Below are 25,443 nucleotides of genomic sequence, written 5' to 3'. Positions count from 1 at the left end.
TACACATGCTTTGGTGATGTAATTACGTTCGACATAACGTACAAAGATAATTTGTATGGTCAACCAATTATGCCTATTATCGGTGTCAATCATCACCATAACACAATTATGTTTGCCATTGCCATAATCGCTGACGAGACGTCTCAATCTTTTGAGTGGGTGCTATAGAATATTTTAGAAGCCATGATGAGTAAATCACCTATTTCAGTTGTCACCGATGGGGATAGGGCAATGCAGAGGGATATCAAATCTGTTATCCCTTATGTAAAGCACAGATTATGTTCTTGGAATCTTTCTCGCAATGCACAAGCTAACATTGGTGACCCAAAATTTACAGCAGTATTCTCAAAATGCATGGCTTCCTGGTGGACAACCAAGGAATTTGATATTCAATGGCGTTCGGTTGTTTTAGAATTCAACATCGAAAAGCATCCATGGGTGATTGAGAAGGGAAATAAATGACACTTATGGGCACAAGCATATCAAACCGGTCATTTCTTTGCCAATATTCGCTCAACACAAAGGTGCGAGTCTATGAATGTTTCACTAGCGATTGCACTGAAGCACAAGAAGACATATTTATATGTTGTTCGTGCAATTGAAGATGGAATTAGTAGAATGCGTATGAACGAGTTGAAAGCGGATTACTTAAGTTCCCATACGAAGCCCTTCCAGATTACAAAACTGGTCGACCTTGAAAGCCATGCTGCTGCGATTTTTACCCGCAAATCTTTTTGTGCGTTCCAAGATGAACTTCTACAGGAGGCATTGCACCGGATTGAGGCAAAGATTCAGTCCTTATCATATGAATGTCAACATTATATTTTGTCAAAGTACAAAGAAAAAAATAGGAAATTTGAAATTAATTTTGATTCTCGTATGAAAACCCTAATTTTCTCCTACAAAAAAATTGAGACCGTTGGACTTCCGTGTCGCCATCAACTTCACATTTTGAAGTACTTGGATTACACATATTTGCCCGGGACTTTGATTCAAAGTAGGTGGACTAATGATGCGAAGGCTTCTGTACCCAGTTATGTTGACTTGAATGTGTCTCCAGAAGTGATGCAAATGGCAAGGTTCACTGCTCTACGCTCAACGTCAAGTAGGTTATGCTACATTGCATCAAAGACAGACGAGTCTTTCAAAATCGTAAGAGATGAGATGAAAAGACTAATAGAAGAATTAGAAAACTTGTTTGGTTTGAATGATTCAGTCAACCAGAGCATTGTAGTAAACAATGTTCGTGACCCTCAACGAAAACAACGCAAGCGAAAAGAAGTACCGAAGAACAAGGTCGAGAAGAAAATTAGGCGATGTGGGTACTGTAACAGTGAGGGACATAACAAACTAACATGTCCTCAAATCAAGCTCAGTTTGAATACAAGCACACAACATACATCAACTAATTTTTTCGAAGACGGAATGGAATGACAACGATCTCCATATATCGTAAGTATCGAATCAAAATAAAAAAGTGTCGCTACATTTTGTAGACCTATTCTCTTATAAAACGGTATATTTATATCGGTTATATTAAAAAATTACCTATTACATTATAATTATGGGTTTCGATGTTTTTGGGATCTACACTTTTTGAAAATGTATTGACACTTTGTGCGTTCACCCTTTTTGGCATCCATTATGGACATAAAGTATCGACACAAATTTATATAGTGTCGATACATGTTATAGACCTATTCTCTCATAAAACCGGTATATTACCTATTACATTATAATTATGGGTTTCAATGTTTTCGAGATCGACATTTTTTGAAAATGTATCGACACTTTATCTGTTCACCCTTTTTGGCATCCATTCTGGACAAAAATTATCGACACAATATTAAGAAGTGTCGATACATGTTATAGACCTATTCTCTCATAAAACCGGTATATGTATATCGGTTATATTACAAAATTACCTATTACATTATAATTATGGGGTTTCGATGTTTTTGGGATCGATACTTTTAATAAATGTATCGAAACTTTATGCGTGCAACCCTTTTAGATCGAACTCTTTGAAAATGTATCGACCTTTGTCTGTTCACCCTTTTTGGCATCCATTCTGGACAAAAAGTATCGACACAATACTGATAAGTGTCGATACATGTTGTAGACCTATTTTTCATAAAACCGGTATATTTATACCGACTACATTGAAAAATTATCCATTACATTATAATTATCGGTTTTGATGCTTTTGGGGTCGTTACTTTTAATATATGGATCGACACTTTATGGGAAACTTTAAGTTTGGATACATTATAGAAAATGAATATTGTAACACCCCCAACCCGTATCCGACCCGAATACGAGTCCGAAGTGTCACATTGACTTTTCAAACATTTATTCGTATAAAATAGTGAGTAATTTAAAAACTTTTATAACATTTAACTTATTCAAAACGTTTACAAAATATATCAGAGTTCATACAATTTATATCTTTAGACTACATGCCAACTACACTCTATATACAGTACATATATTTTCTGATCTGACATTTAGTAAGGAGAACTGACATGTCTTGTTCCTCTTTACTTCTCTTTTCGCTTTCCAAACCTACGTGTGAAACAATCACACGCTAAGTCGATGACTTAGTGAGGCATATAAAACATATAATATTTCATATAACATAAAGCATACATAAACATATATCATCATTATCATAATCCCTATCATTATCATTAGGAAACACATATAACATCATATGGTTCATGTAACACATTTCAAACCACTTACTTTTGATAACCATTTATAAATCCATCGTATACATATCACATTCAGTATGTTTGTTTAATCTCTTTATTAGCCCATGTACACTAGTGAGAACTTAAGGTATGTGAGTATATTGAGGTTGTGCACACATATGTTGTCACCAAAGCTCATATAAATATCCCGAAGGACCTATCCAGAGGTCATAAAGATCCTCGGTAACTGTCTATAGGTTCCGATAAACCTAGGTAAACTGTCCATATGTTCCTTAGAACATAGGTATACTGTCTATATGTCTCGAAAGACATAGGTAATTCTTTCCATATGTTCCGTAGAACATAGGTATAATGTCCATATGTCTCGAAAGACATAGGTAATTCTGTCCATATGTTCCGTAGAACATAGGTATACCCTCGACTCTTGGCATGCCAACTATACCCCTAGCTCTCATATCACATAACATGGGCATTATCATTTATAACATTTCATATCACTTGTTATTTCTCTTCTGTCACATACCACATGTATGTGTAACCATATATCTCATATCATATATCTTATAATAGATTCTTATATCATCATTTGTTTCCTTCCTACCTATTCACAATCACACTAACATGTAATGCAAGCAAGATGTATTAATACATACATATAATCACATAACTTATATCATATCATTTCTCTTATAAACATATATCTCTTATTTTCTGTCACGTATCACATATACGTGTAATCATTGATCTTAGAATCCCATGTTCCTTCTCTTCTGTCACATACCCTATGTATGTGTAAACATATATCTCATGTATTTACTTAATTCAGTTTCACATAGCTTGTCACATAGGCATGTATTCTCATATATTATACTTTCATATAGTTCAATATCACATATCACATATACATGTAATCATGTACTCATACACACATAAGCATCATATCATTCACAAATCAAATAACATTTTAGGAGTTTCTTCTTACCATAGTAACTCCATCACTGGCTCATCGCAAGCCAAATGTTTATTCAATAATATAAGTACAAATTAAATTGCACTCACCTTAGCTTTGCTTTGATTCGATTCTAATCCTTCAGTTGATTCAGAACGGGATCACGTTCTATATCTACATAATCATACATGGATCTATATCAGTATCATAACTAATATACTCTAATGGTTCACTCTTTAGACCAAGAGAAAATTCAATTTCATCTTTTAATGAAGGTATGCATCGATGCACTACTGATGCATCGGTGCATAAAATGCATTCGATGTTGTATTATCACTGGGATGCATCGATGCATGCCTTATGCATCGATGCACTAATTGCATTCGATGTTTCATTTTTAATGGGATGCATCGATACACTACTTATGCATCGACGCATGAATTGCATTCGATGTATTTATTTTAAAAGAGTGCATCGATGTACTACCAATGCATCGGTGCACATTCAAACAACTTCTGGGTTTTAACCTTGATGAATCGATGCACTATGAATATGCATCGATGCACTCTGCCCAGAACCTCTTTTTGAACCTAAAAAAATCCATTCATTTTGGATTAAATCCTTCATGTTAAATCCCCTCTTTCACTCTTAACTCTAGTACACATCCTTAAACCAATTTATATTCATTTATTTCATCTTAAACCTCAAAATCTTATCTTCCATATGTAATTCAATAATTACATCAATTTTGCAACATGTTTCAAATCCAATTCTATTACTTCATATCTCTTACTTAGATTGATGACAAGTCAAATTCCTTCTCAAAATTCACTTACTAACTCTTTTCCAGAATTTCCTTAAGAAACTCATTTTCTTTAATCTTTCATAACTTCTTTATCTTTTGATTTTAGGACAACTTAAGCTTTCCATAAGCTTAAGTATTACCTAATGATCAAAACCCACTCTTAAAATTAACAAATAATCAGCTAACAAGGAATCTTACCTTTGCAAGCTTGGCTCTTTCTTTCTCTCGTACATGAAGAAGAAGAAGAAGATGATGATGAAGAGAATATCTCTTCATCCTTATCCCCTCTAACATATATATCCTTATCATATTTATTTTTAATTCATTTATTAGTTAAATGACCATTTTGTCCTCTACTTCATTTGATAATTACTAACGACTTTTAGGATTTATTTCCAGATAAATCATTGAACTAATCCATTCTTCTACTTTAATCACCAAATTCTGAAACTTTACCATTTAGTCACTAACCCATAGTTTGGGATGTTACAACTCTCCCCTCCTTATAAGAAAATTTGTCCTCGAATTTTCACTGCACATCTTAATAAGAACATATCTTCTAATGTTCTTATGTTGCTTCCCTGACTTATTCTTTCTTGTCATCATCAGAAACTTACTTTTCAATCCTTTAGTTTTCCAACTATCTTTTTCGTTTATACATTCATCTTTTATTGCTTATTATATAAACAATAACCAGTAATATCAATCCATTGTTGTCTTTTTCTCATTCGATTATGCATTTTTCCTTTGACCTTTCTAAAATTCCATATAATGTCACTCATCACGTTGACAGTAACATCCATCTCATCACTCTATATCATAAATCCATCTATTTCTTCATAACTCTCTAATTACCTTATAACCATACCAAACTTGTATTTCGTCATCATTTGACCAAAACACAACTTTAAATCTTCTTCAATTGTGATTAAACATATACTTAAAGGAGTCAAACAATATTTTCATATCACCTTGCACACTTTTCGTGTTTCTATATCGAACTTATCATTTACACTTCCATACGAATCCTCACTTCATTCACTATATCACATTTACGTAATCAAAATATACAACTATATCTAATACAATTTCATCACAAAATCTTGTTAGTCAACGCTAACTCTTTCATTCTAAAGTACAAATCCTTATCATCTCCGCACTCTTTCTTATACACAATACTATCTTTTTGTTTCAAATTCATAACTCTGATTTCATTCATATAATGTTACTTATCCTGTAGACAGTAACATCAATTCTTATCACTCAAAATCAAAAATCAATCAATTGATTTCTTTCCTCATTTTCTAATTAATTCACCACAATCCAAACTTTTACTCATTCTTTCATCCTTGTCGGTATTACGATACACATAATCTCTTCATATAACCTTACATACTTTTCTTACTTCTAATCAAACTTATAATCTGCACTTCCTTATAACCCTTTATCATATTTAATCTTTCAGTACCAGACCATACTAATTGAGTCTGTCTGACTCTCATCATTTGATTCTCTGACAGAGAATACAACCAATTCATACCTTATCTGAAGTTAAAAACCAGAATCTCTACCTCTCTTTGATGGTACTGAACTCTATGAAGAACCAATTCTCTTAATCATATGAGATTTTTATTCTCCAAACTTTTCATTATGAGCTCTTTCCCTTTAAAGCTTTAACACAATTAACCATTTCTTGAAACGATAACAAATTCAAAACCAGTAACACTCTTTTAATTTAAGGCGCAAGTCCTAAACAATAAATCACATGTATCATTTTCAGTTAGAATTAACTCCGCAACAATTCTACTTAGCTTATTAAACTTATAATCATACTCATACAAGGTGTAATTCCCTTGTTTCAAGCTCATGTATTCCAGTTTCATCTGTCTTATAAACTGGTCATCAATGCACTTATTCTTGAACTCTTATACAATTCTAATCACATCATTTAATCTTTTAACGTTCTTATGGTGACAATTGTCCACCATACTCTAACTTACCAAAGTAGTAATAAAACTACTCAATTTAACATCTCCACTTTGAAGAAATGAAAACCTTCTATCATATCATTCAACCAAAGGTCTATAACAATAGAACCTTCCTCAAATCCACCCTTGAACTTAGGTGCTCCTAAATCTTTTAACTATCTCAATACATTCATTCTATGAGTTAACAAAATATAACATTGTAAACACATCGAAATATCATTCAACATCATGAATCATTCTCTAATCTTATATAGGCATTCCCTGAGGTTTTCACTCTTCTCCCTGCCTGGCCAGGGCAGGTGAATGATATTACCTTCAGGTCTATAGCCTTGTGTTTCACTTTGGAAACTCTCATATTTTCATGTGCTCATATCATTTCTTCTATCACATATCACGTGTGCATATGCTCATCCAATTCATATTGTATAACATATGTCAATTGCATATGTTCACATATCATCCATCATATCATATAAACATGTATATAAATTTCATAAATCATTCTCTGGTATTCACATATCTTATTTAACATAATAATTTAACTCTATTAACAAGACAGTACACTCCTGACCCTATCAGATCAGAAAATTTTCTACTTTATGTTGGCATGTATACTTTTTAAAACAATTTTGACTTATTTTTAGCGTAGAATTGGCTAAACCGTAGCTCTGATACCATTAAATGTAACACCCCCAACCCGTATCCGACCCGGATACGAGTCCGAAGTGTCACATTGACTTTTCAAACATTTATTCGTATAAAATAGTGAGTAATTTAAAAACTTTTATAACATTTAACTTATTCAAAACGTTTACAAAATATATCAGAGTTCATACAATTTATATCTTTAGACTACATGCCAACTACACTCTATATACAGTACATATATTTTCTGATCTGACATTTGGTAAGGAGAACTGACCTGTCTTGTTCCTCTTTACTTCTCTTTTCGCTTTCCAAACCTACGTGTGAAACAATCACATGCTAAGTCGATGACTTAGTGAGGCATATAAAACATATAATATTTCATATAACACATAAAGCATACATAAACATATATCATCATTATCATAATCCCTATCATTATCATTAGGAAACACATATAACATCATATGGTTCATGTAACACATTTCAAACCACTTACTTTTGATAACCATTTATAAACCCATCGTATACATATCATATTCAGTATGTTTGTTTAATCTCTTTATTAGCCCATGTACACTAGTGAGAACTTAAGGTATGTGAGTACATTGAGGTTGTGCACACATATGCTGTCACCACAGCTCATATAATTGTCCCGAATGACCTATCCAGAGGTCATAAAGATCCTCGGTAACTGTCTATAGGTTCCGATGAACCTAGGTAAACTGTCCATATGTTCCTTAGAATATAGGTATACTGTCTATATGTCTCGAAAGACATAGGTAATTCTTTCCATATGTTCCGTAGAACATAGGTATACTGTCCATTTGTCTCGAAAGACATAGGTAATTCTGTCCATATGTTTCGTACAACATAGGTATACCCTCGACTCTTGGCATGCCAACTATACCCCTAGCTCTCATATCACATAACATGGGCATTATCATTTATAACATTTCATATCACTTGTTATTTCTCTTCTGTCACATACCACATGTATGTGTAACCATATATCTCATATCATATATCTTATAATAGATTTTTATATCATCATTTGTTTCCTTCCTACCTATTCACAATCACACTAACATGTAATGCAAGCAAGATGTATTAATACATACATGTAATCACATAACTTATATCATATCATTTCTCTTATAAACACATATCTCTTATTTTCTGTCACGTATCACATATACGTGTAATCATTGATCTTATAATCCCATGTTCATTCTCTTCTGTCACATACCCTATGTATGTGTAAACATATATCTCATGTATTTACTTAATTCAGTTTCACATAGCTTGTCACATAGGCATGTATTCTCATATATTATAATTTCATATAGTTTAATATCACATATCACATATACATGTAATCATGTACTCATACACACATAAGCATCATATCATTCACAAATCAAATAACATTTTAGGAGTTGCTTCTTACCATAGTAACTCCATCACTGGCTCATCGCAAGCCAAATGTTTATCCAAAAATATAAGTACAAATTAAATTGCACTCACCTTAGCTTTGCTTTGATTCGATTCTAATCCTTCAGTTGATTTAGAACGGGATCACGTTCTATATCTACATATTCATACATAGATCTATATCAGTATTATAACTAATATACTCTAATAGTTAACTCTTTAGACCAAGAGAAAAGTCAATTTCATCTTTTAATGAAGGTATGCATCGATGCACTACTGATGCATCGGTGCATAAAATGCATTCGATGTTGTATTATCACTGGGATGCATCGATGCATGCCTTATGCATTGATACACTAATTGCATTCGATGTTTCATTATTAATGGGATGCATGGATGCACTACATATGCATCGATGCATGAATTGCATTCGATGTATTTATTTTAAAAGAGTGCATCGATGCACTACCAATGCATCGGTGCACATTCAAACAACTTATGGGTTTTAACCTTGATGAATCGATGCACTATGAATGTGCATCGATGCACTCTGCCCAGAACCTCTTTTTGAACCCGAAATCCATTCATTTTGGATTAAATCCTTCATGTTAAATCCCCTCTTTCAATCTTAACTCTAGTACACATACTTAAACCAATTTATATTCATTTATTTCATCTTAAACCTCAAATACTATCTTCCATATGTAATTCAATAATTACATCAATTTTGCAACATGTTTCAAATCCAATTCTATTACTTCATATCTCTTACTTAGATTGATGACAAGTCAAATTCCTTCTCAAAATTCACTTACTAACTCTTTTCCAGAATTTCCTTAAGAAACTCATTTTCTTTAATCTTTCATAACTTCTTTATCTTTTGATTTTAGGACAACTTAAGCTTTCCATAAGCTTAAGTATTACCTAATGATCAAAACTCACTCTTAAAATTAACAAATAATCAGCTAACAAGGAATCTTACCTTTGCAAGCTTGGCTCTTTCTTTCTCTCGTACATGAAGAAGAAGAAGAAGAAGATGATGAAGAGAATATCTCTTCATCCTTATCCCCTCTAACATATATATCCTTATCATATTTATTTTTAATTCATTTATTAGTTAAATGACCATTTTGTCCTCTACTTCATTTGATAATTACTAACAACTTTTAGGATTTATTTCCAGATAAATCATTGAACTAATCCATTCTTCTACTTTAATCACCAAATTCTGAAACTTTACCATTTAGTCACTAACCCATAGTTTGGGATATTACAATTATAAATATACCGATATTTCTAAGTATGAAAATTTTGTTGTGGAGATCATAGAAAACATTTCTTTAATAATGTGTTTCGATACATTTGCATGCAGATGTAAAATACATTAATAACTAGTATCGATATTTCAACAATCCTCAAATGTATCTATATACAGAGAATCAAATATGGAATCATGAATGAAAATATACACACAATATAATCAAACCAAAAGATACATACACAACAATGTTCAAATAATGTACCGACAACACAATTAATCCGATGAAAAAGGGTTATTTCTAACGAAGTCTGGAACATTAGGCGCCTTCAACAAATTTTCCAAATACTCTCGTATGTTTCCGCCGTTTTCTGAGGACATACATAAATAATTTCAATTATCAAACTAATGAGGTGCAATTTTACTAACAATAAACTAAATTCGCATAAGCATGAATAAATTTGTGTCATACCTAGAGCATTGTCGTTCGAATGGGAAGCGGCGTCAAAGGTATATGGACATATGTAATTGTATTTCTATATAAACACATAAATTGTTAATCAATCAATGTATGAACACCTGTTTAACTAGAAAAACATATTGCATAGATACAACTTACCGGATTATAAATCATTTTTTCCGCTGAATTATCGACCAAAAGTGTATTTAGCTCGTTAAAATCAGAATACGCGTTCTAAACATCATTAGATGTTTACAATAAGTAACATTATTGTATGTTTTGCATTTTACTTGATCTTGTTCACAAACAGTTGAACATAAATATGTATGAATCATAGACAAAGAAAAGTCAGCAAACTGTAATGACATTCATCTTACCCAAACGAATAGAAAATGCTCATAAAATAAAGGTACTTTCTCAAGTACACGGTCGACATTATGCCTGAGATTGTAATCAAGTTTGAATGTTAACATTCAATTGTATATTAACGATTTTGGATACAGTAATTCAATTGCTCAAGAGTTCTAACCTCATCTTGGAAGACCAAATGACAACAACAAAATTGTCTACACAAAATTGCATAAATTCAAATAATCATGTTCTGAGGACAACATCTACAACATGAAGAAAATGAGATTAAAGTTCTATGCTTATATGTTAAAATAATGGATACAAAAGAAAAGAATTAAAACCTACAGTAGTCTTGGGATGTAGGTAAGGACATCATTGAGATCAAAAATTAAAATTTTTCTTGAAGGCGGCGTTAGAGACACGATATACTTGTTTGGATCATCATCATCATCATCGTCGTCATCTTCATTGACCGCTTGGTTGTCCACATCTGTTAAAAGAAAATAAAATACATTTCAGAACGTGTAAATGTTTAGAAACATAAATAATGAATTACCTAACTCATTTAACGTCGTTGACGTAATTCGTCAAGCAACATGGAGACTTCATCGCACAATGATGAAATATCGGCTCGCATTCCACTCACAAGGGAATTAATATGCTCCCAAAAATTGACCGTGTATTCCATCACGGTCTTAATTGTGACATCCTCTCTAACTGAAGCTTCTGGAGCTTCTTCCATCATTGCGTCTCCAATTAGTTACTTGTCTTCATGGCCAATAGGGTCCATTTCCTCCCTCTCTTGATCTAATCTGACCTCCTTGACACGCTTCCAACTGAGTTTTTCAAAAAAAAATCATATCCCGCTTTTTTAATAAATAACATGTCAATCTTGTGGGTTAATCGAACAACGGCGTCATGCGAAAAATCAACTTCTTTCTTCTTCAACAGATGGGTTATGACACATCCATATGGTAGTGAAGTTGAAATTGTTTCTCCCTTTGTGACCATATATACAATTGTATTAAATATCAGTTTAGCAATGTTTGGAGCCGTTTTGGATTTGGATTTATACTTTGCTATCCACCAATAACCGTTGTCTCGAAGCGTTGAATGTTTTCCCCCACTAGGTCGGATATACCATGTGAGCATTTTGTGAAACACTCGAATCTACATCTAGATGAATTGGGCTATTTCTAGTAACCCGTTGTATTGTAGTATCTATATTATTTTCATCTGAATCCCCTTTATTCTCGACACCTAGACCCTCCGCAATAGTTTTCAGAGATATATATATTTTCTTCCCCATGACATGGGTATTAATTCCTATTATATTAGTCTTATTAGGCTCGTGCTGTAAGGAAGCATTGTTGTATAAGACTCTAACTAGGTTGGGGTAATATTTTGGTTCTACACCAAGGAATTCAAGCCAACCCCAAGATGTAAATATGGATTTAAAACTAAATGCATATTTATCATCAAACAAGAAACCCATGTCAATGACACGTTCGGGATGAATCTTCCTTAGTTTAAAACTCGTCTGCCATATTTGTTTCTCCATATCGGATCTAAAGTTCAGAGTTTCGAAGGACCCGATTTCCTCATAAGAAAAGTTTGTTTGAGAAGGAGGTTGTAGTTGAGAAGAACTGGGTTGAGAAGAGCTTTGAGAAAGACCGCGCTTCTGACGCTGACATTTTGGAGCCATTTTGGGTGTGGATGCTATTACAATGGAACACAAACACATTCAGGAAAACAAAACTCTAATATAGAAATCAATCAAACCCATAAAATATCGATAAATTTACCTGAATATCTAATTGTCACTGTTATGATAACGCTAGTATTCGTCGGAGAGGAAGAGTTTTCTTCTGCCTTTAGGTTTAGGGTTTGTCGATTTGGAGTTTATATCGATTTATATATAAATAATGAAGGGGGAAAACACGCGATATTTAAATTAGTATCGACACAAAATTAAAAAGTGTCGATACATGTTGTAGACCTATTCTCTCATAAAATCGGTATATTTATACAAGTTACATTGAAAATTTACCTATTACATTATACTTATGGGTTTTGATGTTTCTGGGATCGATAATTTTTATAAATGGATCGACACTTTATGGTTGCACCCTTTTTGGCATTCATTCTGGACCAAAAGTATCGACACAAAATTAATAAGTGTCGATACATGTTGTAGACCTATTCTCTCGTAAAACGGTATATTGATACCAGTGACATTGAAAATTTACCTATTACATTATACTTATGGGTTTCGATGTTTCTGGGATCGATATTTTTATAAATAAATCAACACTTTATGGTTGCACCCTTTTTGGCATTCATTCTGGACCAAAAGTATCAACACAAAATTAAAAAGTGTCGATACATGTTGTAGACCTATTCTCTCTTAAAACTGGTAAATTTATACCGGTTACATTGAAAAATTACCTATTACATTATACTTATGGGTTTGGATGTTTTTGCGATCGATACTTTTTATATATGGATCGACACATATGCTTACTTATTTTTTTGGAAACTTTACGTTTGGGAATGATAATAGACAAAATGTTGGAAACAAATCAATTTTTATTAATTTTTCAATAAAAAGTCTATTTATACCTTTTACAACAATCTCCATATATCGTATGTATCAACATGACTCTTAATGTGTATAAGAAACATGTACAACAACCTACTGCTAACGTTTCTCATATCATACATAATTACATTCACATACAAAATTATAAATCGTATACAAAATTATAAATCTTATACAACATTAACCCTACATTTACATCATTACATCCTTTTGTTGTTCTTGTGTATCATGACAGCTTTTGTTATCTCTTGTCTTAGTTGATTTTGATTGTGGCTTACGAGATCATTTAATATTCGCGATCGATCCCACTCTCTAACAACCTATATTCAAATTGTCATAACGTTAAGTATTGTAAACCATAGCATTCAATCTACGACTTTTAACAATTTTACCACAAACCAATTTTTAATTCCAGTTACAAAATCACCAGTTGCCCCTATAGAACCGATCGATTCCATCCACATCATCACATACATGCCGCAATCATATCTGTTACAAAATTTGAAAACCACACATGTCAATTATGAATCATGCATAAATTAAGCTTTCTATTTATGATAACATCTCATACCCATTTAATTGCTTATTTTTCTTATGCTCCACAAATTTGAAATTTTTCAAAGGAACTTTCCTAGAGATCCACAGTATTCTACCCAAATGCGTTTCTTATTATAAACATCTAATATTTTAATCTGCATTAAAAAAGTATGAATTTATGATCCAAAAAATTATGCATTATAATTTACATAATGTCCTTTCATACATACATACATACCAATCTCTTAGCATCCTTCACTCTCTGTTTAGCTGCTTCAGATGTAAACAAACTATCATATATTGTTGCAACACGATCTACCATATCCAACACCAACAGATTCCAATGTGAATTATGGTAGTTTATTGTGATCATGATCTGCAAGAAATTTCACACCCAATTTGACAAAATTCAACATTATATATCTGAAAACATCATTTACAATTGGTATGGTGTCTTACCTTCTCACAGTCGGTGAAATTAACATAGTTATCCAATATGGGACCCCAAATGGTAGCAATACTCTCAACACTTTTGTTGTTGAAATCCAACGCCTGTTGTTTCAATTACGCAACAATCGTTATTAATTTACCGTCTATAACACTACTTTTCAACATTTATTAATTTAACTCACCGCTAAGTGGTATGGAATGTAACCAATCCTCTGGAGTGATTTTTTCGAATTGTAGCATACTGTCCAGGCGAGCAAATCAATAACCTAAAAAAATTAATTACACAATCATAACATATTCAATAGGTTTTAATATTTTGTACTTTCTACTTACCACACCGCCAACCCATTCCGTAGGCTTCAACGTTGCAACGTCGTATACACTAGCGAATTGATTTCCCATTGAGATTATAGAATATATGTATGAATCATTAGGATTAATATGTTGTCATGAAATATTTAAATATTGCTCAAAAAGCAATATATTTCACTTACCCCGATTCTAACCCACTATTCCATAAATAATCACATATTGCAACTTCGATGTCATTAATTCCGCTTAGAATATCCGCTTTTTCAACCTACAATTTTGCATACAAATTTTTGTCACAACAACATGATAAAGATCAAATTAAGTTTTCTTTTATTCAACTTACCTTCTGCTTCTTCTTCTGGGGTGCAGGACTTTCCGAATCCAAATCTGCATCTATAACACTCTCTGGTGTATAGATGGCATCGACATCCTTCATCCTCATTTATTCCATCTTTTTCTTCTTCCTCCTCCCTCTTTTCTTCTTCATATTTTTTTTAGTTCATCGTATTTTTTCTCTACATAGCTCTTCATCTCTTTTATTCCACCCTTCAATTTTTCTCCTCCATCCAAGTATTGATCAACCACCCCCTTCACCCCCGTAAGTTCACTCCTCAATTCCACAACCTCCTTCACCACTCCATCAAATTTTTCACCCGTCACCATCTTAAGATCACCCCTTAACACCTCAACTTCTTTCACCACTTCACCCCTCAACACCTCTACTTCTTTCACCACTCCATCTATTTTTCATTCCACTTCCCCCTTATGCCTCTCAAGTGTATCTTCGACTCTCTCAAGTTTGTCTTCGACTCTCTCAAGTTTCTCTTTGACTTTTGATTTTCTTTGCATGATATCAAATTGGATTTTTTTTATATCAGCCAATTCAGACATCAAAATGTTGAAGTTACTCTGTTTTACCTCACTGTCATCCCCTAATACAAGCATCTCTTCTTTCTTCTCCTCTGCCTCCTCTACCTCATTGCCAATAACCTTCAAAATTAAATTACAATATTAAGACATTGATTATATTCTTAATATTATTTAATTACATTTATTACCCTTTCTTGCTTCCTCGGTCTATCAAACTTTAACTTCGCCATCACTCTAACCACATCTTCCTTCCCCCATGCACGGATGCGTGCCACTCCGGTTCTTTCATAAGCCGGCATTACCTCACAGCCCGACCAAAAATCGAACAGTGCAACCTGCATTTATAATAAAATTTATAATTTTATATAATAATTATACTATCATTTTATATAAAAACACAAAAAAGTTCTTCAAGTCATTTACCTTTAAGATTGCTATGCACCCTTTGAGGTATCTCTGGCTGCCATTTTTAAAGGTGATTATTGATTCAATCAATCTCGAATGGACATATTCAGCCCAATTGAATTCACCCTTCAAGCCTTCATCACAAATGAGCTTCATATAGTCCTTGTTCGTTGACGTATCAAATGTAGGACAAAGAAATATACCGACAAGGTACAATAAAACTCTGGCCTTCAGTTCATCCCCCCGTAAGATACACTTTTGATTTCCTCTTCAAGTTCAGCATATTTTACCTTCTGCTTCAAACCATATTTGGAGGCAAGTGCTTTCCCGTTCTTACTCTTACAGACTTCTACAACATTTTTGCCTTCATTTTCTACCCCCAATACGGCTGCAGCACATGGGATCCCGAGAGGAAATGAAAAATCACCATACTTAGCAATACATTGTTTGACATCAAATTGTGCCATCAAGGATTGACACAATTCCATCCGAAAAGGTCGATCCCTTACTCCTACCAACGATCCAAACCCTATTTCTCCCGCACATTCAACTGACCCTTCTCCTTAAGGTATTTAATTAATGAATTCACCCTTTTAATATTGCACCTTGTCGACACTTCCTACATTTTTTAACAATATATAATGTTATAGTTCTTATATATTTTGTATCAACGTATTTACAAGTTTAATGAATACCTTATTTTCATGTGCTTTCCTCCGTTCTTTGTATTCTTTACTATCATTCCTTGACTGTGTGATGCAAGGTTCCTTTTTAGCATCACTCATCGAATTCCATTTGGACCTCACATCTTTTGTCACCTAATATTAAGAATAAATGTTTCTTAATCAATGCATTAACACTAAATAATACTCAATGTCAATTTCATTTTACATACCGAACCGCTCTATGTGCCATATTCCTTCATCCTTTTGCATTCGACCATACTGTCAACATTTAAAATTTGTAATCAATTTAAATTTATTAAATACTTTAATCCAATTATCATTTCAACAATAATAACAAAAAGACATTGATACTTACTAGAAGTACATATATCCACCCTTTGGTTGCTTTCGAGTCTCGGCCTCAATTTCAAAGTCATCTGCGCCACCAACAATTTTCCACCCATTGACTCCATTTTTCCTTCATATATCAGTTTACGCAAATCAAATCAAATACTTGTTACATACACTTTATTCAATATACAAATATAGATAACTACTCTTGTGGTAAAACGGTTTTCTTCAAAAGAATTTGAATGGCCACTACAAAATGTGTCGGCATATTTATACAACCTATAATATCATTTTCTACCTATAATATTTAATAAAAGTATCAACATTTATATTTTACCTTGAATATCATTTTCTACCTATAATCGGTCCCAAATTCTTCTTTACTCCAAAACCCCAAACAACACATAAAAACCCTATTTCCGATTACTGTAATAATTAAAAACTACGGTTTCGACAACATACTTTTCGATTCGACTGCAGCAACAAACAAACAAACTTCGCTTTAGAAACGCCTTCTGAAATACAGCAACAATTACGCTTTGATTTCAAAAACTCGTCTGTTCTATCTATTTTCAGAGGATATTTAGCTATGACCTTTATATTTTCATCGGATATGTTATTTATATTTAATCGATACAACTACCAAAGTATCGATACTTTTATGTCAGGTGTCGATACTTTCGAAAGGATAATTACCTATTTCTTTGAAAGTATCGATAATTTATTACACGTACTTATTAAAGTATCGACACTTTCAATATATCCGGTAGCGCTTTACCGGTTTTATCATTTTGATACCGGTTTTATCATATTTTTACCTGTTATATCGTTGTGGATCGATACATTTTTATAAAGATGTGAGATTTACAGTGTATCTTTAAAGGATGAGTTTGCCATGACTACCATCGTTGAGCACCATTAATGATGAGCACCATTAATTTAATATTTTATTTTTCATAATCGTTTTTGGGTAAACTATACCATTGGCAACATAACTATTGCCCCTTTTAATTCTTATCATTATTTTTAAAATTTTGTCAATTAAGTCACATAACTATTTAAATGCATTCAATCAAGCCAATTGTCATTAACATTTAAAAGAAGAGCTGAACTGAAAGTTAATAAAATTTATATGATTACACATATAGTCCTTATTCCTTACACAATCTATCAAATTGATCATAATTTTATTTAATTCAATATATTTAACCTCCAATCATATAATGACATGTGTCATGATGTAATTGACGGGCTTTTTAAATTTAATTTATATATTTAATTTTAATAATTTTTCTTTCCATATGATGGTGACATGTGGCACCATATGATGGAAGGAAAATAAATTGAATCAAGAAGCTATTGAGAAGAGTTAGGACTGTAAACGAACCGAACGCACACGAACGGAGGTATGTTCATGTTCGTTCATTTAATAAATAAACGAACATAAACGAACACGAACATAAACGAACAAATTGTTTTTTGTTCATGTTCGTTCATTAAGGAATATAGCTTGTTCATGTTCGTTCATGTTCGTTCATGAAATGATAAACAAACATAAACGAACGTAAACGAACACAAGCGAACAAACATAAACGAACACAAGCGAACAAACATAAACGAACATAATAAATGAACATAAACGAACACAATAAACAAATATAAATGAACAACACAAACACAAAAAAAACTTATTCGAACACAAAAAATGAATGTAAAAAAAAGTAAACAACAAGAATAAAAACTTAAAATTCTTTACTATAACCTGCAACTTTAGAGTTAATTTGTTCGAATACGACAAAAACATACATAAATCATATATAATCTATATGAACATAATAAAGTCTTAAAATTAATTTGTTCAACAAAACAATCTTCTTGAAATCCAATCAACTTCAATAATCTTCGTAAAATATTCAACTTGCCCTCTGTTCAAACATAAATGAACGGACATAAATGAACATAAATGAACATACATATAATCAAACGTTCACGAACGTAAGTGAATGAACAAGCCCTTTGTTTGTATTCGTTCATTTAATTAAAAGAATGCAAAATCTTGTTCATGTTCGTTTTATTTAATAAATAAACGAACATAAACGAACTTCCCGCCGCACGGTTCATGAACGGTTCACTGAACGTTCAGTTCATTTACAGGCCTAGGAAGAGTTGAACCTGGAACTCCAAAGTGCATTTAACGGCCTTTACTATTGTACTAGCACTAATTCTTTATATTATATTTATAAAATTTATTATTTATATTATACTATAATGAAGGCCATAAAAATAAAAACAAAAGTAACAATAAAACAACTCGAACCTTGGCAAATTACTAGGGATAGGCACAGGGCAGGACATGTCGATTTTTTGGCCACCTCGACCCTGACCCAAAAATATATTATTTATATCCAACCTCGTCCGACCTGATTCAAATGTATTAATATTTTAAAATAGTTAAAATAATATATTTATAATTATTTATTATATTTTAATGGTTAGAATAATATATTTTACATTAAACCTGACCTGATTCATATATATATATATAAAAGAATAAACTAATAATTTATATCAGGTCGATAGTTTTTCACCTTAAACTCGCCCCCATCCAGCCCTGAAGCTATCTATTATATAACCAGCCCCAGACCCGAAATTTAAAAAAAGCGACTCCTATTGGGTTCGGAGCGGGGCGAAGCGGGTTATATAATAGATAGCTTCGGACGGGATGAGGCTGGGTTTAAGGTGAAAAATCACCCGCCCGACCCAACCCGATATAAATTATTAATTTACTCGGTTATATATATATATAAACCGGGTCGGGTTTAAGGTAAAAATATATTAATTTAACCATTAAACTATTTTTAAATAATTATCAAATATATTATTTTAACTATTTTAAAATATTAATATATTCGAATAGATTCGAAGCGAGATCAAGTATAAACAATATATTTTTATATCGGGGTTGGGCGGCAAAAAACTGACCCCCTGCCCTATGCCTATCCCTAGTAATAGACCAAGGTTCGAGTAATTTTATTGTTACTTTTAATTTCATTTTTTTGGCCTTCATTATAGTATAACATAGATAACAGATATTGTAAATTTTTTCCAAATATTTGTCTTGGCACAGTGGTAGAGGTAAGCTTATTTTATTTTGGAGACCAAGGTTCAACTTTCCTCAACAGCTTTTTTTATTCAATTTATTTTCCTTCCATCATATGATGTTATGTGTCATCATTTAATTGGAGAAAAATTATTAAAATTAAATATAAATTAAAATAAAAAAAACTCTTCAATGATGTCATGACACGTGTCTTTATATGATTAGAGGATTAAATATATTGAAGTAAATAAAATTATTACTAATTTGGTAGATTGTGTAAGGAATAAGGACTCAATATATAATTATACTGATTTTATTAACTGTCATGTTAGTTCTTCCTTTAAATGTTAACGACAAATGGTTTGATTGAATGCATTTAAATAGTTGGGTGACCTGATTGAAAAAATTTCAAAAATGATGGTCAGAATGGAAAGGGATAATAGTTTGGTGGGCAATGATATAATTTACCCAAAAAAGATTATGGAAAATAATATAATTAATATTTTATTTTAAATAATTTAACTTTATATTTTTTAACTAATTTATAATTATGCGTTGAGTCATTTAGAATTTTAAACTTTTATAAATTAAATTAATGGTGTTGATCGTTAATGGTGTTCAGCGGTGCTTGTCGAACGTTGTAAAAGTTTTCTTCTTTAAAAAGAGTATCAAGTTAAGATAAATATGTTAAACTATCACTTGAAACGGAAAGACAATTCATTTTAGTCCTTTTCATTAAATGGTGTAATTTAACTTTTTCTATTTTAAATTTTTTATTTATTTAATTTAATCTATATTAACCTTTAGTTAAATAAAATATTCCTATTTTTTATTATTCAAAAATACAAATAATTTAACTTAAGATATTTTAACACATTTATTTAATTTTGGCTCAAATTTTTTCTCATGACTTTCAACTCATAAGATTTTGTGAGAGTGAGTTTACCAGTGATATTTATGATAGAAAAAGCACTTCTAGATTGTTATATCTCTTGGAGTTCAAAGAAACAACCTATTGTGACTCATTCTACCTGTGCAGTTGATATGTGGCAGCAGCTTCTTGTACTTATCATGTTATTTGACTTAAAAAATTAGTGAAAGAACTTCACTTGCCACAAGAAAAACCTACTAATATTTATATTTATAACAAGTCTGCACAAGCACTTGCAAAGAATCTGATGTTCCTTGATCGAAGTAAACATATTGACATAAGATATGATTTTATTAGAGAGCAGATTACCAAGAAGGAAGTGAAGCTCAAGTTTGTAGAGACTGATCAAGTTGCAGACTTTTTAACAAAATCTCTTAAGTTTGAAGATTTTCGAAGTATGCATGAAAATCTTGGCATGCCGAAAAAATGTTCAAATTAAAGGGGAGTGTTGAATATTATGATTTGAATAAATTTAACTTTTATGATAAATGTATTTGACTATTCATCATGAATAAATATTTTTATTCATGATGAATAGATATGATTACATAGGATGAGAGGGTGTAATAAATAGTTCTATTCTAACAGTCACTTACAATTTTTATATAAAGGATAGTAAGTGATCAAGCAAAACATTGAATTTCAAGTGATTTTATATATTTTCTTCTTCTGTACATGATTGTGTTAGTGTACTAACATATCCCCAACACATCTCTTGATTACCGTTATAAGAGGAGATTGTTTAGTTAAACTTGGATGCTGGACAAGTATGAGATGGTTGGTGGCTCTTTAAGAGCAGTAGTTCGGGTTTGGTGTAGTAATTGCCAAGGCGAAACCAGGGGCAGGAGGGCCAAGGCCAAGTTTTCATTTCAGCCTCATGTAATCAATGATTAGACAACGGGTAAGTATTAAGCATATCACCTAGGAATCATCTGTGTAATACTGTGAGAGCTGAAAATCGTGGTTGAGGAAGAAGGAATCAGTGATTGGTGAGGGTTTTGCCCCTTGTAAACACCTGGCTCTGACAGCAAGTTATCATTTAGGTGCACCTCGTTGGAAAGCATTTGCACCACTTGCTTCATAGTAGGTCTTCGGTGTGCAGCTTCTTGGGTGCAAAAGAGGGCAACCTTGATGAACCGCATCACCTCTTCTTCTGGATATTCATTCATTTCTTGATCAACAATATCCAGAAGCCCGTCTTCTTGTTTCAGTTTCCATGTCTGTAAGGGAATGGTGATACCACTTATGTAAAGAACATTCATTTTTTCAATTTTTGAGTCCAGTTCGTATATGAAAAAAAAATAACATTAACATGATGTAACAAATGGAAAGAGGTACCCATTCAAGCAGAAGCATCAGTTCCACTCCAAAGACAGCCTTACTACTACTTCTACCACTAATTATTTCAAGCAGGAGCACCCCAAAACTGTAAACATCTGCCTTCTTGGTTAGCTGTCCTAAAAGGGCATACTCTGGGGCCAAATATCCACTGCACAAAATGCCAAAAGAATCACTAGAATTAAACAAAGGAAAAGGAAGGATGAGATGCTATGAAAGTGATGCTTACAATGTTCCAGCCACTTGAGTACTGACATGAGTGACATTGTCCGGAAAAAGCTTAGCAAGCCCAAAATCTCCTATTTTAGGATGAAAATTCCCATCCAGAAGTATATTACTAGCTTTAATATCCCTGTGGACAATATGCGGCACGGCTTCATAATGAAGAAATGCAAGAGCAGAAGCTGTACCTAAGCAAATAGCAGCTCTTGTAGGCCAATCCAAAGCAATATATTTACTTCTTGAACCTGAAATTTGGATTACTGGACATTATCGTACCTCAATCAGATAGCTTGAAAGCTATCTATTCTTTTTCCCTCAAGTGGGATAGACATAAGTCATATATAAATCCAAAAGTAACTACAACAAGAATGTTAAAAGAGAGGAGTCTGTTCAAATGAGCTTGGGTTGATGTACTTACCAAGTAAAACACTGGCAATGCTTTTATTCTCTAGATATTCATAAACTAAGATCCGATGGGAGTCTTCAACACAACAGCCAATTAGTTCAACAAGGTTGGTATGTCGTATGTTTGATATCATATTGATCTCCGTAAAAAATTCCCTAGATCCCTGCTTAGACTCCGCAGAGAGTTTCTTGATAGCTACTTGAGTACCATCCCTCAAAATCCCCTACAAATAATTACAGAAAGTAAAGTTTTCTTACTATTTTCTAACTAATTCTAAATACCAGAAGACAAAAGGACGGTCAGAGAGCTTTCTTTACCCTGTAGACAACTCCGAAACCACCTCCACCGATTCTGTTTGATGGATGGAAATTTGATGTTGCTGATCTCAACGAATTATAAGTAAATAGCCTTAAATTCTCGGTGGTGAACTCTGTCCATTCACAGACACGTCAAATATGCAATCGAATGAGAACACAAAATTATTATAAGAAACATCTGACAATACCCTGAATTTTAAACAGAAACAGAAACAAGAAACCAGTTGAGAAATTAATGAGAAAAATACTTTGTAGAGAAACAGATGACCCTAATGTAAGCTGCGCTAAGAACACAACCATATAGAGAAAGGCACATATTCTGTGCATAATTATAAGAAGAAAAGGCAGTGTATATCACGCAACAAAACAACCAAAGTAAGGTTGTATATGCAGCCTACCACTTTGAAACTTAAATAAGCAAAAAATGAATTCAACTGAACCTTGAGCTTGAGTCTGGTCAGGAGTAGGGCTATTCCTTCCTTTGAACCAATCAAACGAACCAAAACACTTACAACTCATGGCATACCCTAGATAGCTGATCCCTTTAACCCTTATAATTAAACCGGATCTCTTATCCAATCCTGAAATCACCAAAATAAACTCGTTTAATTGCTCATAAAGCAAAAACAAGCAATATGGAAGGTAACAAGGCACCTACCAGCAGAAGAAAAGAATACTGTTAAGTGCAGCAGGTAGTTTCACCTACCTACCAAGATCAGAAAGTCAAATTTAGTACACATCTTTTGGAATCTACAATACTAATCCGAGTTCCTAACAACTAGTATGTTGAAAAAAGGTATGGGTTGCTCGAAGGAAGTTGGGGAAAGAAGATTCAGTTTTCATACAAGGTTAAAGAAAATTGATAAATGAGAGGAAACAAAAGGTTGTAACAGGAAAGAGTCAAAGATGTATGAAAGTGACAACACGACATTTATAGATTTGCCAAGTGAGGAAAACGGTAGCGAAAACCTTGTTCACACTTTGGTGAGTTTTGATGGATGGTAAACGGCCACAACACTTGTTAATTTAGATTGGTAAAGTTTCTTTTGATTTGTTGAACTTGCTATGTCCAACCAACTAGGACTGAACAACGAACCGAGAAAATCGAAAAACCGATACGAACCGAGTAGAACAGTTCGTTTCGGTTCGGTTTGGCTTTAAACGGTTCGGTTTAAAGGCTTTATTTTTTTGATTCGGTTCGATTCGGGTTTTTCATATGGAACCCATTTGTTCCATATTGAACCGAATAGGTAATTTTTGTAAAAAAAAAAAATTATAGTTTCAAGTGATTTTTTTATTGAAAAACCGATAAATCGAACCGAACCGAAAAATCCAAACCGTTTAAAAATCGAACTGAACCGAATACACCCCTAAACCCAACCATTCAAACTCCTTGAAGTTACATGATCTTAGCAAGAAAAAACACAAGATTTCCCTTGAAAAAAGAATAAGAGTAATTGAGTAAAGAGAATCTTATCTTTTGTTTTGGCATTGCCTTTTGACTCATTAAAAAGAAACATGGTCCAAAAATTTGGAAACAAATGGGCAATGGCAGCCGCACACAGTACTCAACAGTGAGATTTGAGTTCATATTTCAAAATAATTGGAGTTGGAATAAATCAAACCATGATCTTACAGCTTGTTTTGATATTTATGAATTATGATGGAACGTGACGATGGGTCGTGGTCAACTTGGCTAGCTCTTCGTTTTTCCTGCAAGAAACAATTTGTCCGAGATTGAAAGTCAACCATTTAGAACAAAGCCGGCAAAGTTTTCTAAATTAAATAAACATATCAAGGTCAACCAATTCTAACCTGTAAAAGTGGAAGGATGGATACAATTGGATAGAAAAGTGAAAATAATAATGATTGTTGGGTGCGTTTGTTTTGGGGGTGGGGGGAGAGAGAGAGAGAGAGGGAGAACGAGAGGAATATAATAAATGTGTTAAATTATTTGATACACGATTATATATATTTTAAAGTAATGCATTTTATTTAAGATTTTATATATTTTAATGCAATTTATTTTATTTAAGTGTACGTTTTATGCCCTGTTTTGAAAATCGGACCGGATCGGCTTGTTCAACCGAGAATCGTTGCTTAATCCGATTTAATCTAAACCGGTTGAACCGCTATTAGTGAACCGGCCAGAACCGCTGAACCGTTCGAACCGGACCGGCTGAAAACTGGAAAAAATCGGGAAAAAACTGGGATTTTTGTTTTTTTTTAAAAAAAAAAATTAAACCAAACAACGAGCCAAGTCGAACTCGAGTATTGCTGAGCTCGACTCGAACTTGAAAACTTTAAAAGTAAGCTCAACTCAACTCAAACTC

At 32.8% G+C, this 25,443-nt stretch overlaps 1 protein-coding gene across 1 annotated transcript; it reads right to left on the bottom strand.

Moving 5' to 3' along the window:
* Positions 1–21,522: 21,522 nt before the first annotated feature.
* Positions 21,523–23,705, bottom strand: LOC120148838 (putative serine/threonine-protein kinase). The gene is made up of 6 exons (XM_039161844.1): positions 23,551–23,705; positions 23,111–23,223; positions 22,806–23,016; positions 22,395–22,632; positions 22,166–22,316; positions 21,523–22,047 (listed from the first exon to the last, which is right to left on the bottom strand). The coding sequence occupies exons 1-6, from the start codon at positions 23,627–23,629 to the stop codon at positions 21,745–21,747; spliced, it is 1,095 nt and encodes a 364-aa protein (XP_039017775.1). The 5' UTR covers positions 23,630–23,705; the 3' UTR covers positions 21,523–21,744.
* Between the last annotated feature and the right edge of the window lie 1,738 nt (positions 23,706–25,443).

This window comes from Hibiscus syriacus, unplaced genomic scaffold (assembly GCF_006381635.1).
Source record: "Hibiscus syriacus cultivar Baekdansim isolate YM2019G1 unplaced genomic scaffold, ASM638163v2 tig00110987_pilon, whole genome shotgun sequence".
Classification (NCBI taxonomy): Eukaryota; Viridiplantae; Streptophyta; class Magnoliopsida; order Malvales; family Malvaceae; genus Hibiscus; species Hibiscus syriacus.
The sequence above is the reverse complement of the archived record's forward strand: the minus strand, read 5'-3'. Positions and strand labels throughout refer to the sequence as shown.

What these genes read in the sequence shown, in the direction of transcription:
- LOC120148838 (XM_039161844.1), bottom strand. Translation starts at nt 23,629, where the DNA reads ATGAGTTGTAAGTGTTTTGGTTCGTTTGATTGGTTCAAAGGAAGGAAT. An exon ending in TGACCAGACTCAAGCTCAAG is followed by an intron (nt 23,224 to 23,550) that starts GTTCAGTTGAAT and finishes GTGAATGGACAG; the next exon opens with AGTTCACCACCGAGAATTTA. An exon ending in TGATGCTTCTGCTTGAATGG is followed by an intron (nt 22,048 to 22,165) that starts GTACCTCTTTCC and finishes ATTCCCTTACAG; the next exon opens with ACATGGAAACTGAAACAAGA.